The sequence below is a fragment of the Xiphophorus maculatus genome, chromosome 15 (genome assembly GCF_002775205.1).
Source record: "Xiphophorus maculatus strain JP 163 A chromosome 15, X_maculatus-5.0-male, whole genome shotgun sequence".
In the NCBI taxonomy this organism is placed as follows: Eukaryota; Metazoa; Chordata; class Actinopteri; order Cyprinodontiformes; family Poeciliidae; genus Xiphophorus; species Xiphophorus maculatus.
The window spans coordinates 320,020-334,027 of record NC_036457.1 but is presented as its reverse complement, the minus strand read 5'-3'; the positions used below and the strand labels follow the sequence as shown (position 1 = coordinate 334,027).

The following is a 14,008-nucleotide window of genomic DNA, read 5'->3' as shown; positions in this document are numbered from 1 at the left end:
AAAATAAAAATGGGCAGGTCAGGTTTTTTTAAAGATCGGTAACCAGGGATTGGTCAGAAAACTGCAATCAGTGCAGTCCAACTTATGATGGAATGCATGCACATGTGGCCTACGTGGTTCTGGTGGCTTCTGTTGGTGCAGAAATGAACCACAAGGAGCTCAATCTGGCATCAGTTGTTTTCTTTAATTCGCCATCTGCATTTCACACATGGGCACCGAGGTAAAGTCAGTCTCTGGCATGAAAGAAACTCCTCGACAGTGGAGAGCCTCATGGCTCTGAGGATTACCCATCATACAGTAACCAAAATAAAATCATTGAAAATTACAGTGATCGTATAGTGGATTTGGTTTACATCAAAGGAACAACCAGTGAGTGTCCTTTTTAAAGAAAGTAAAGCAATTAATTAAAATGCTCTGAAAAATAAAATAAAATAAAATGCTGACATTTTATTTACTAGATGCCATTTTTATATTTTAGCTTGTTCGAACTTGCATCTTGAAACAATGCAAAAACATTAATTAACCATATCTTTATATAAAACTGCCTTATATTAGCCATCTGCTACAGAGATTTAGTAAAACATACCTGCATTTCACACATGGGCACCGAGGTAAAGTCAGTCTCTGGCATGAAAGAAACTCCTGCAAGGAGGAGCCAGAATGTTACCGTGGGAAATTCCCGCCACACTTTCTCACGGACTAAACATTTCTATAACGCAACAAAAACAATCTAATAGCAAAACTAGCATAACCTGGATTAAACATGTTTCAATAATATGCAAAAACGAAAACCATAAACATATTTTATAAATAATATTTCTTTAGCACATCGCAGAGCCACGTTACCTCGACAGTGATCCTCATGGCTCTGAGGATTACCCATAATACCCCGCTCTTTCTAGGGTGAATGCAATACCCCGTTTTACCAGCAGATGGTGCATTTTAGCAGGATTAAATCTGAACCATTTTAACTATGTTACACACACATATTCATGACATTCTTTGATTAAATACATTTCTCTTTAGCATTACTCCAGCAGCTAAAACTTTAATTTATACCAGGTGAGTTTTTCTTCCTTGAGAATGTGGACCGGTACCAGTACCGGGTTGATTCTGAGCCTTCAAATGATTTTAACAGAAGTTACACATAACTTAGAAGTTGATGTAAAAAATAATGTTTGTTTTAGTCACAAAATGATTTTGCTCAGCAGCAAACAACAAATCCCCAACTGCAGCATAGAGCAGCTCATCGATGTAGCAGCTGTGCAGCCTGACGTAAGAACATTTTGCTAGTATTAAGGAAGAAGAATTTATTAAATTAACTTTGGACAAAACGTTTGGCTCTCTCTTCCTTAAACTTCCGGGTCCTCTCAGCGGGCAACATGCAGCCACAAGGAAACAACAATGCGCGTTGACGTCACAGAATCACAGAGTTTAATTCCATACAAAGCAACGCATGAATCAACAACAAAGCTGCAGAGGAACAGAGATATACATTGTTTACCTTATACAAACAAAGACAGACAAGACAAAGACAGACAAAAAACAAAACAAAGACGCGTCTTTGGAGAGAGCCGATGGAAAAAAGCAAAATAGTGGCAGCTCTCTAAATTTTTCTCCTGTGCACGAAGTCTTATGCTGAAGGTGTGTCTTGTCTCGTTAATATATTCAATTAAGGCGTTCCTTTAGTTGACCAACTGGAAGCTACCTTGGACACTCAGAGAAACTTAGAAACTCCCCCTAATTTTACGGCAAAGATCAAAGGCCATTTGCTCTCTGCTAAAACAAAAGAGCCAACAGCTGCGTCCTGACCCCCTGTGGTTCTGCGGTCATTTTGGGTACAGAGGAACCTGAGATAAGATTTCACACCATCCCAGATGTTGGTTTCTGGCAGACTTTTGATCCGCTGTGAACAGAACAGGCTTCTCTCCCCCAAGCTCCAGTGATTCTGCCCTGCAGGATATGCTAATTTTATGGCCTCCTGTACTCTGCAGCACAGCAGGAGTCCCCATTGAGAGATCTGCATTTGGCCCCTGTTGTCTTAATGCGTGGTCATCTGGTTTAGTTTTAAATCCTTAACACAAACCTGTTCAAAATAAAGAAATTTGTTCAAAATAAGAGTGTTGAATATACCTTTTACACATGCCGTAAGATTAACTGTATTAAGCACTAAAAATAATCATTTTTCCTCAACAGTCCCCCTTTTGAGGTCTGAAAAACACAGACCTCACAAAAAATTGATTAAGCGTTCTAATAGAGGAACCAAAAACTATGTAGTATACTAAAAAACAACAACAACAACAAAAAAAAAAACAAAAGAGTAGCCTAATTATATAACACTAGACAATGTCAAACATTGAGAAGTTTTATTTATTGCTATCAAATGTTATCAAACACCATGTTTTGAAGCCAAAAATACCTCAGAAATACACAGAACCAACCATGAGAATCAACTCATTTAAAGTTTAAACTCAGTTTAACACAAACACAAATACCCTAGCATAAATGTTTAGCTGTTGAACTGGACCGTTCAAGCCAATTTTCTATTAGCAGCTTTACAAATCTTTTACATTATTACATTACCAAGGCACATTAAAACAAACCTTTATCTTGGCTTTTTTCTATTCTTCCTCTTTATTTTCTCCCTCCCTGAAGGATAAGTCATTTTTTGAGACATTGTTTTCTTTATTTATGTTCTGACCGGAGCTTTGGACGTTTGGATGCTCATTGCACAGCAGCTCGTTACTGGCGAAGCGTGCGGTACCTCCTGCGGCCACCAGGCGCTCCAAGAGCAATTTATTTTTTCTTCTTACCAATAAAACAATAATTTCTACATAGATTATCAAATATATATTATTGTAAAAACAAATTACTTCATAGTGAAATTGTGTGTTTTTGATATTATAATGACATAGAAATTATTACTAAAAAATAAATTACAAAATCAGCTCCACCAAGCAGGCCGGCCCTGCTTTTAGTAACGTCCACTAAGACGTTATTTTAGTATTGTAGTTCGACCTCCATCCAAAAGAGGGCGCCGCTGGTCATCCTCAGGCGCAGCCGTTGACATAGAAACAAAGATGGCGGAGCGGTCTTTGCTTGTCAAAGAGGAATGATGCAAACAGAGTTCGGTGTGGGATGTAAAATTCACTTCATGCGGTTATTTTTATAATGTAAACACTCGACAAGCTCTTTAGGTTATCACTTTAATAAGGCTAATTCAACCGCGCCGCGGTCAACTTCTCGTTCAAAAGTGAATTATTTACTACGAAAGCGATGATCTGACAACAGAAAAGCAGAGGGGATAAATAAAAAAAATTCTAACATTATGAAATAAAACATGATGCCAATAAGTAAAGGTGATTTTCGAGGGCTGTGGTGAGTAAATGCACTTCAAGGAGCGAAGTTTTAACATTTCTATCTTGAGCAATGATGATAGTACTTTTGTATAACTTTCTGTTAATGAGGGAGTTATGTGTTACACATATTTTAATGTCATTTTTCTACTCAGCAACGTAAGAAGTTCCTGTTTATATTTTAGAAATATGTCTAACTATGTGAGAAGTTGGTATTAATACAGTTGGCACAAAATAATGTTTCAATTGAAGGTTTTTCACCATATTATGGAAAAATGTGACCAGAACAGCGGTCCTCTTGATACAAGAGAAAACTCGGGTTTTTAAGAAAATGGGCGTTTTATGAATTAATCGATAGTCAATCGATAAGGTCAATCAACTGTAAATCAATTCATTAATTGATAACTTGCATCTCTAAAACCAATGCTATAACCAAAAGTTAAAAGTTTGGCCTTAAAGCTATAAAAACAGATATGACATCTGTTTGGATGTACATTGTATGTTTATTTTAATAAGTAAAATTATTATGATTATAATTTAATGCCTTTACTGTTTACATACACTTGAACCGATGTGAATTGAACTAATTAGCATAATAACGACACCCCTAACAGACACCAGTCTCCTTTTTTGTGTCATGTTCAGGATGTGCGCAGAGAAATGGCTGACTTTATTTCCATCCAGGCGTCTAAAATCAGAGAAGTAAAGCAGCCATTTACTGCTTGTGACATTTTTACTAATGCTCTGCATGACGCTGCTGACCAGACTGACCACAGTTACTTGCAACAGAACCGTAAGGTACTTACAGGAGTTTAACATTACCACAATACCTGATGATATTTAAAGATGTTTATTAAGAAACGTTTGTCTCCCAGGCGGTCTCCCAGGAGGCTGCATCTGTCGAGGAACGCTTTGGATCTGTCAGAGAACTGTGTGAGACTTTGACAGTGGAGAAATCCTCCGGCTCGGCAACAGACCAGCAGACAGAGCCTGGAAAAGTGCAGAAAACTCAAATTAAGAGGTAAAATAATGCACATCTATTCAAGGAAGCAGTATTTGCAGTTTACCCTACATTTAGTGCAAAACTACAACAGTAATTTCTGGATACTCTACCCACTGAGAGTAACTTTTCTATGTTTTCACAACATAAAGCACTTTTAGCTGTCTTGTTTCTGAAATGTGCTATACAAATAAACTTGATTGAAACTTGATTGATTATAGTTTTAACATAAGTTTTATATTGAAAGAAACTGATTTAGAACAATTTTTCTTTTTCTGATTTTGTTATTTTGTAATTATTATTTTGTTATATGAATTATTTTCATTTTGATCGTTAAAATACCAGAACTATACCAAATACCAAAACTATAGTTTTGGTACATCTGACGACGTAAATATGAAATGCTTAAAGTTTTGATCAGTTTCTCAGCACTTGAGTAATTTTTATACCAAACACCTTTTTACTTTTAATTGAGTTATTTCTTGGACGGCTACTTTTTACTTTTACTTGAGTAAAAATATGTTGAAGTAGTGCGAGTAGTACTCCTACTTGAAAATTCATTCTATTGATTAGGGCTGGACAGTAAATCAATAACAATATATATTGTGATAGATACGTAAACAATATCAGTATATAAAAGTATTCATATACAGAATATTCAGTGAACTCAGATTCAAAACTGCACAGCGTTCTGGGTGATGTAGGCAGAGGAAAGGCTTTATCTGTTCAGTGTCTCACAGCCAGCAAAGGTAGGTTGGTGGATTCAACTAACTCACTCATTCTTTGGTTACCTAGCAACAACCTGTTGAGTAACGCACGCAGCAGCAGTTTAAGGTTCCGCTAATCTGCCTCATAACTGCTTAAAAATAAGAAACAATGACATGGAGTGAAAACTGTGGGTAAAACAGGAACACCACCAGTTTCGCATTGTTTTAGATATTTAAAACAAAAATCTTATCAATAATTAGCAATTTCAACTGACATAAAATTCTTATGCTGAGATACGTTTTTCAGCCTTCGTGTTCAGCCCTGAATTCAGTTGATTTCAGCCTATTGTGCAAATTTATTTATTTTTATTATCAGCTTGTTATTTTTGTTAGTTGTTCTGTCATTAAGTTTATCATTTATTTTTATCATTGCATTGAAATTATTATCTTTTTTTGCCAAATTCCAACTGATTTTCTTTAGAAAAGTGTTGAATGTTTACCTGTGTAAAAATTGTTCCTTGATGATTTAACTGATGCAAAAGATTTTATTTCCAACTTTTATCTCTCTAATCCCTGCAGTCTCTAAATTTAATGAAATGTCTGTTGGGCTGAGTAGCTGCGGCTGCCTTTGGCCTCCCCCTCATCAGTGTCTCTTATCTCAGCAGGGGACAGCAGCCTGCAGTAAACCCCCTGCTGAGTCCGGCCGACACGCAGCCAGGCTGCAGTCTCGTGCCGGAGCGCGGCCTGGACGGAGCGCAACAAGACATTTCGCCCTCAGGAAAGGCAGCGCACGCTCAAAGAGCCAACGACGCCCTGCGGCTGCGAGTCTGGGACGTCCCGCCAGGGAACAAGGACCACCTGAGGCAGAACCAAGGAGACGGGCTGGAGAAGAAGCAGAAGCCTTCACTTCGGGCTCAAGAGCAGCTGCTGCGAGCTCATCTGCTGCACATCCCAGGGAGCGGTCAGCAGGCTCAGAGTCATGTAAAGGTATGATGAAAAAAATTGTTTTCTTCATGTAATTTAGCTCCAGAGCTTCATTTATTCACATGGTTAAGAGGATGAATACCTGATTTTCCTCACTCTAAGTTTGCAAAGATGAAATGAAAACCCACATCTTTGAATGTATTTTAAAAGATGATTTGTAGTTTTCTCTGCAGAAAGACTTTAAGTAGATTATCACCATAAACTACAGTCACCTTGCCTGCAATCTTTGTTTGAAGTTTTAACTTGATTGCATTCAGCAGTTAGCATTTGTCCCACAAAGCTATAAAGTTAGACTGATCTTTATTTTAACATTAATGTTCAAAACAGACCCATTATATGTTTGAGATTTTTTTTTTCTTGTTTTAAATTTACACATGTAAAAAAATAAAGAAACAAAGTTTTAAATGTTTCACACATGCAATATAACTTAAAAGTTTAATTTTTTTTATTTTGTAATAACCAAACCTTTTTGGAGATATTTAAAGACATTTTATCCCTAAATGTAAAAGTAAGTGGTATAAATCCAGTTTTGCTCCAAAATTCAATTTAACATAGCTTTAATTTTTTTTTTTATCTTGTCCTAATGAGGAACTGTATTTAACTCAATGTTTTTATTTTATTGTTTTTACGTTTTTTAACATTTTAAAGTATTTAGCACCTGGCTACCTCTTTTTATATTTATATTTATTGTGTAAGGTTTGATGTTTGGCAAGAAAGCTTACTCTTAATACTGTAACCAAATCTATTGATTGTTTAGTTTATATTTTTGTTGCTTCTTTTATTTTTCCTTTACCAATTTATTCCATAAGCTTTTTAAATAATCACAAAATAATATATATTTCCTTTGTAAATGTTTTCCTTCTTTCTGCAAAGAAACATTCCAGCTCAACTTGAATACCAATCATAGTTTCATTGCTGTTTTTAGTTTTCTCTACCGGGTTCAAGTCAAAACTCTGACTTGTTTGCTTTACTTTCAGATTATTCTCTAATCTCCTGGTATGGTTTTATGTCCTCATTGTTAAAATACAAAAATGATAGATTATATGTGCATATTTATCGTTGCCTTTACACCAACCTGCCCAGTCAGAAACACACTCAGCAGTTTCACCGGCCAAGCTTGACCTGTACAGGACACTAATCTTTTTTTAATCGGATAGGCTCACTGCTCCACCTTTTCCTCTGTGCTCTGACGATCTGGTACTACGCAGCTCTCTCATCTTCCAGGCTGTTGTTAGGAGCAACACTGTGGAGAGCAAACAGGAGGCAGAATGGACTGTCATCCCAGAACCAGATGTGCCACCGCAGCTGGAGCGGAACACCAAACAGGACGCAACAGGAAGGTACAGATAAATTCACTGATAAACACAAAACCTTTCCAAGTATTTTTGGTCTAGTTTCTAGTGCAGCTATCTTAGTACTTGAAACAAGACAAAACTAGCTTACATGTAAAATTTCACATATGGGAGCCTGTTTTAAGTCAATAATTCCTTAATATTGATGGAAAGTTCTAGTTCCACTGGCAGTTTGGGCATTTGGACAGTTACAAGTACCTAGGTATACCACAAGCAAATGGCAACCTCGATGAGGTCACAAGGAAAGGAGCCACAGCTAAATACCTCCAACGAATAAGGCAAGTCCTGAGAAGCCAGCTCAATGGCAAGAACAAAATCCGTGCGATAAACAGCTATGCTCTGCCAGTAATCAGATACCCTGCTGGAATAATTAGCTGGCCAAAGGAGGAGATAAAAGCCACGGATATTAAGACTAGAAAACTACTAACAATGCATGGAGGGTTCCATCCCAAATCCAGCACCCCGAGACTGTACACGAGCCGCAAGGTAGGAGGCAGAGGACTAGTGAGTGTGAGAACCACAGTCCAGGACGAAACAACTAAGATCCATAAATACATCAGGGACAAAGCCTCAACAGACAATGTGCTCAGTGAATGTCTCAGACAACAGGGAACGGAGGTTGAGGTGCCAGAGATGCCATCATGGCAGGACAAGCCCCTACATGGGATGTACCACCAGCAAATAACCCAAGTGGCTGATATCAGTAAATCCTACCAATGGCTGGAAAAAGCTGGACTCAAGGACAGCACAGAGGCCCTCATCCTGGCTGCCCAGGAACAGGCCCTAAACACCAGAGCAATAGAGGCCCAGATCTACCACACCAGACAAGACCCAAGGTGTAGGTTGTGCAAGGAGGCCCCTGAGACAGTCCAGCACATAACAGCAGGGTGCAAGATACTGGCAGGGAAAGCGTACATGGAACGACATAACCAAGTTGCAGGCATAGTGTACAGAAACATCTGTGCAGAATATGGACTGGAAACCCCGAGATCAAAGTGGGAAACACCCCCAAAGCTGGCGGAGAACGCCAGAGCTAAGATCCTGTGGGACTTCCAGATCCAGACAGACAAAATGGTAATGGCGAACCAACCAGACATTGTCGTAGTGGATAAACAACAGAGGAAAGCCGTTGTGATAGATGTAGCAATACCAAGCGACTGCAACATCAGGAAAAAGGAGCACGAGAAACTAGAGAAATACCAGGGCCTCAGGGAGGAACTGGAGAGGGCCTGGAAGGTGAAGACCACAGTGGTGCCTGTGGTCATCGGGGCCCTCGGGGCAGTCACCCCCAAACTGGACCAATGGCTACAACAGATCCCAGGAACAACATCAGACATCTCAGTCCAGAAATGCGCAGAACCCTCAAGCTCCCAGGCCTCTGGTAGAGGACCCGAGCTCAGAGGATAAGAACCACCCGCGGTGGGTGAGAAGGGAATTTTTTTTATTTATTTTTTATACTGTATATATATATACTTTTTTGTTCATTTGAAAAGGATACGTTCCTTCTCAAACTTTTCAAAGGAGTATCAAACAGCTGCAGGTAGAAAATTATATAAAATATGTCTACAAGGCCGGTCACAATAACAAATTTTGCTTAACGAGCCAGAAGTTATCACGATAAAAGATAATATTGTTTTGAGATAATTTTCAAGTAATAAAGTGGTAATGGCATTATAATGCAAAAAATATTCTCCACGATCAACAACTTTAAGTTCTAATGAACATTTGACCCAGGAACTGGAAGACATTTTAAATATCCAAAATAAATAAACAAAACGGAAACATAAAAATTAATTATCAAGTTTCTGTAAACAAAAATTGTGCTTAAAAAATGAAAAAGCACCAGACTGAAGACTTTTGTCTTCCAGTGTTTGGTAGAAAGAGAACAACAATAAATTATTCAAATAGAAATTATTGAGCTTATTGTAATTTATTATACAGTTAATTGATTTATTGTTTATTGAGACAGACCTAGTGGCTACACGTAACTAAGTTTAGTGGAGTATTAATAATTACATTTCCGTCATTAACACAGTTTACTAAAATAATTGTTTTTTTCTGTGATTCTTGGTACGGCAGAATGGTTCGCCTGAAAAGTACCTCTGATCCGATGGAGTCTGCAGACGATCAGACGACAATAATCACTGAAAAGCTAAACCAGATCATCAGGCAGCCTTTGGACGTCTCCTCTCTGGCGTTGGATGAATCCTCACTGTTTTCTGACCTGAAGGTAAACAACGGTTTCCCACCAGTCTGCGTCTGGACTGAAATATGCAAACATGAGCGTTAACCCTTGATGTGTTTCCCAGGAGATGGATGAAACGCTGAAGGATGAGAGGAGGCTTTCAGAGGAGGAACGGCGAGGGCCGGGAGGCACATCGCAGACATTCCTGCGCCAGTCACTTCTCCTCGGTAACATTCGTCATCTGGAGCAGCTCAGACAGCAGCTGGACTGCGTTCAATCCGCCGTGGAGACTTTGGATCACTTCCTGGCCACCCTGAGAGACATCAAGGCTGAGAGTCCAACACTGCTGGCAAACCGAGACCCCAACGAGCGTAAAAATGAAACGGAGCTGCAAAAGGAGAGACATTCTTGGCAGGCAACAGTGGAGAGGTTGAAGCCTGCTATGGAGCAGTCCCATATTGTTGACTGTAGCTTAAAGGCAGCAGGGATGACTCTGACCATGGATGGTGCTTCTGTGACATGTCGGGATATGGCGGCTTTTCTGTCCCATCAAATGAGAGCCAAGAGGCGAGAGGAAGAGAAAGAACTAGATATTCTGGAAAAGAACGGCGTCCAAAGCAGCCAGGACATGGAGGAACCGAGATTTGCTCCAATTGTGACAGAAGAAGAGTCAACACAGGAGGTTAAGAAGAGGAAGCAGGAACCAAAAATTCAAATATTGAGATCTGAAGAGGGTTCCTTGCAAAGAAGCCTGAGCAGTCATGCTGGGAAAGCTGGAAACGAGCATAAGGGTTTGGTCCAGAGGAGGTCTGCCTTGTTAGCAGTGCTGAAAGAGACCAAAGCAGCAGCTGAGAGGTTGGAGCTGCTGGAGCCGACGCTGCCAGCCCTGCAGCAGAGGTACGACACTCATCTGGTCCTGATGAGATTCAGCTTAAACTACAAAGCAGCTAAACACAGGCAAATAGCTGCGTTCCCACTACAAATGTTAGCAAAACTTTTTCCATGTCAGAAAACCCACAGTTTATAACTTTTATTAGAAAATGTGTTTTTTACCTACATGTTAAAATTATCATTGTGTCGTGACAATAATCAGTGGAAAATCGAGGTCCTTTGCCTTCTCCCAGTAGAAACCACAAACAGAGCAAGGAGGAGGGTCTTAGCGCTCTCCATCACTCTCATGTATCTGCTGCTCTCCGCTACACACAAAATAGCCTCCCACAAAAGTTAATGCTAGTTAGCATAGCTACCGATGATGGTAGATACATAGTTTTCTGTTGTTCCTCTGCCATTAGCACATTTAGCATCCTATACACGAGGGTGACTCACAGCGCAGCACAGACTCGCCTCCTGGCTCTGATTGGTTGGGTTTGACCAGGAGCGTTGCATTTCTTCAGATAGCAGTAGCAGCGCAGGGAAGAGCTTGAGTTTTTTTTTTCCCACAGATTATCTGTCTCATACCTAACTGTCACAACAAAGTGACAGCTTTAACAAATACACAGAAACAGACTTTTCCAAATAAAAATTACTTTTGAAATTCCAATTTGTGTAGTTTTATGGTCAATAGAAACACAGCTAATGTTGCATGGTATAATTCTTGTCTAGTCAAGCATCTGGACAATTCCAGTAACTCAAATCAGCTGCAGGGAACATATTAAGTGAGTAGCTTCTTTAACTTCCTCTGCAGGACGCGGGCTTTGACGGAGCTGGAGAGTTTTCTTGCCGGCCTTGATTCTGAGGTTCAGTACGTTCATGATGCGTCTTCAAAATCAGATTTCCCCAAGGAGAATCAGAGCAGAGAGGTGGAGGATCTCTGGGAGGAGACAAGGAAAGCCACATCAGAAAGGTAAAGTTAAGCTAAATGTGTGTGTCTGTAATGTACAACGACGTGTTAAGAGTAAATGTAGACAGAAAAAAAGGTTTAAAAAAACTCATATTTTGAGATTAATCTCTAGAATAGAATAGAATAGAATTACTTTATTCATCCCAGCAGGGAAATTATTTTGCAGTTACAGCAGCATAGAGACAAGACACACAACAACCACAACTGAGTAGCAATTATAGACAAGATAAAATAAGAATAAAATATAACATGCTGTCAATATAAAAGCAGCTTAGAGCAGTCCTTGCAAAGATTCAAAAAATGCAGATATGTATATGTAAATATATGTACAGCAGTGTGCCACAGTGCAGTTGTGCAAAATCGGACTAATTAGTGCAGAACAATGATTTAGCTTTTATTGTACAGTGAGATGGCCTGTGGCAGGAAGGATTTCCTGTATCTGTCCCTACGACAGCGGAGCTGGAGCAGCCTATGTGAGAAGGTGCTCCGCTGTCTGTCCACTATGTGGTGGAGAGGGGGCTGTTGATTGTCCATCATAGACAGAACCTTCTTCAATGAAAAATCTTTCTTCTCTAGAAAAATCATGGAAATTTCAGAGCTTCAGAAGTAAAAAATGTTCAAACTTTGAAACTCAGAAATTTTAAAGTTTTTTTTATGTTTATAAAATTTCTCAGATTAATCTAAAAATGTTTGAGTTTTTTCTAGAAAGTTTTTGACTTTTGGAGCCCAGAAATACCCTTGTTTTTCTGGAATTATTTTTTTGTTTTATCATAAAATCTTTATTATTTTTTTTCTTTTCAGAAAATTGTTGACTTTTCAAACTCAAATTTTCCCATGTTTTATTTTTCTAGAAAATTTTAGATTAATCTAAAAATTTCTAACAATTTTTTGACTTTTCAAACTATGAGAGATTAAGCTCAAAATTTCCGATTTTTTATTTCCAGAAAGTTTTGGACTTTTCAATCAGAAATTCAGAAATCAACTCAGAAATTTCCATGTTTTTTCTACAGGATTTAAGAGATTAATGTAAAAATTTCTGAGTTTTTTCCATCACATTTTTGACTCTTGGAGCTGTTTTTTTCTAGAATTTCTTTTTATTATTTGGTGAAAATTTACTCCTCCTTTCTATTATGTTATTATATATATTATTAATGTGTGTTAGTGAAGAGTTTTTGTTTGTGTTCATACCCAGGCTGGAGCAGGCTCAGGCCCTGACAGAACTGCTGAGGAGGTTTCAGATCATGCGAGGTGAGCTGAACGGCACGCTGCAGACGGCTGAGGCAACCATAGGTGAACAAGCCTCCTACGTCAGAAAAGATTTCCTTCAGAGGCTATACGCTAAGGTACAGCAGGATGTTACATTTATGCTGACATCACCTTGTCTTGTTAAAACCAGAAATTTAGATGCAGTGATGGGTATTGCTAGCTGTAGCTAGTTGTGCTAATTGTAAACATTAGTTCTGCTACCACACTGTATTTTACAGAAGCTACTGCTAAAGTGCTAACTTTAAATCAGATTACATCTTTCCTTGAAAGACTACAATCTTCTAGCACCAATTTAATTTTGACATATTTTTGATGTTCTTAGACATTAAATATTTTATTTATGTTCACATCTTGTCATCTACTGTCCCTGTGGTTTTTTGTTCCTGCATGTTTCTTGTTGGAAATGGGGGAAATGTGAAGAGAGGAAGTGGAACTGCCCCATTCTCCACCCACTTCAAAATAAGAGCATGAATCTAAACGTTGAATTCTTAACAATCAATAATCCAAACTTCAAAATTAACTTAGGGGAAACTAAGTGCACTAAATGTTTTCAAAGTTAGGAAAATGCTAAATGGAAAATTAGCTTCTCTATTAGCAGGTTAACAGAAATGTACCCTCCACTGTTAAAATGCAGTTTATTAAGGTTTCAGACCAACAAATAAACAAATAAATACAAATGAGAGCCAAGAAAATGTAATTTGAGCTTCTTCTAGTTTCTAAATAACCAATTACGGTCAGAAGTTATCTACTTTGTAAATAAAAATCTCCGTGTGTTATCTAATGTCATTATACATAGGACAGCTGTTTTGTGGATAGGTCAGAGGATTGTTAGAGAACATTGTGAACCGAAAGCAACATGGAGTCCAAGGAACACAGCAGACAAGTCAAGGATAAAATGTACTAGTTAATCTCTCATCTGAAAATGTTAAAACTAAACGTACCTATACATGCCCGTCCTCCAATTCTGTTATAACAGGGAAACAACATGGAAATGTTCAAGGTGAAAGAATATTTCTACTTATTACATTAGGTTACTTTAAACTGTAAAGTGTGAGAGATTTGTGATTTTTTTCCATGTGCGGTTTTGAAGGTTGGAGAGACGAAAGCAGAGCTGAATGGTCTGGGAGACGACATAGAGGAGGTCCGCAGCGTCTGCAGACAGCTGCAGTCTCTGCTGCGTCAGGTCCCGGGCTGCAGCGGTTCTCCGTTTGAGAACGAAGCCGATGCGCTGATGGACCGCTGGCTGGATGTAAGTTCAGTTTATCACATCTTAATGCTGCAATTTTAACCAGATAATAATTTCACAATATGCATGAAA

At 38.6% G+C, this 14,008-nt stretch overlaps 1 protein-coding gene and 1 long non-coding RNA gene across 10 annotated transcripts in view; one reads left to right on the top strand and one right to left on the bottom strand.

The window, feature by feature from the left end:
* LOC102237361 (nesprin-2-like) overlaps positions 1 to 14,008 on the top strand; it is a 127,349-nt gene that overhangs the window by 18,883 nt on the left and 94,458 nt on the right. For 7 of the 9 annotated variants that reach the window (XM_023348193.1, XM_023348199.1, XM_023348194.1 and 4 more), the window contains 9 exons: positions 4,002 to 4,154; positions 4,232 to 4,377; positions 5,726 to 6,050; positions 7,272 to 7,387; positions 9,479 to 9,629; positions 9,709 to 10,481; positions 11,269 to 11,427; positions 12,617 to 12,767; positions 13,781 to 13,939. In XM_023348193.1, coding sequence (XP_023203961.1) covers positions 4,002 to 4,154; positions 4,232 to 4,377; positions 5,726 to 6,050; positions 7,272 to 7,387; positions 9,479 to 9,629; positions 9,709 to 10,481; positions 11,269 to 11,427; positions 12,617 to 12,767; positions 13,781 to 13,939 — 2,133 coding nt within the window. The remainder of the gene's footprint in view (positions 1 to 4,001; positions 4,155 to 4,231; positions 4,378 to 5,725; positions 6,051 to 7,271; positions 7,388 to 9,478; positions 9,630 to 9,708; positions 10,482 to 11,268; positions 11,428 to 12,616; positions 12,768 to 13,780; positions 13,940 to 14,008) is intronic. The other 2 variants (XM_023348195.1, XM_023348201.1) reach the window with 2 other exon arrangements.
* On the bottom strand, positions 166 to 1,028 carry LOC111611423. Its single transcript, XR_002754048.1, has 2 exons — positions 847 to 1,028; positions 166 to 642 (listed from the first exon to the last, which is right to left on the bottom strand). It is a non-coding gene; the product is annotated as an uncharacterized LOC111611423 (long non-coding RNA).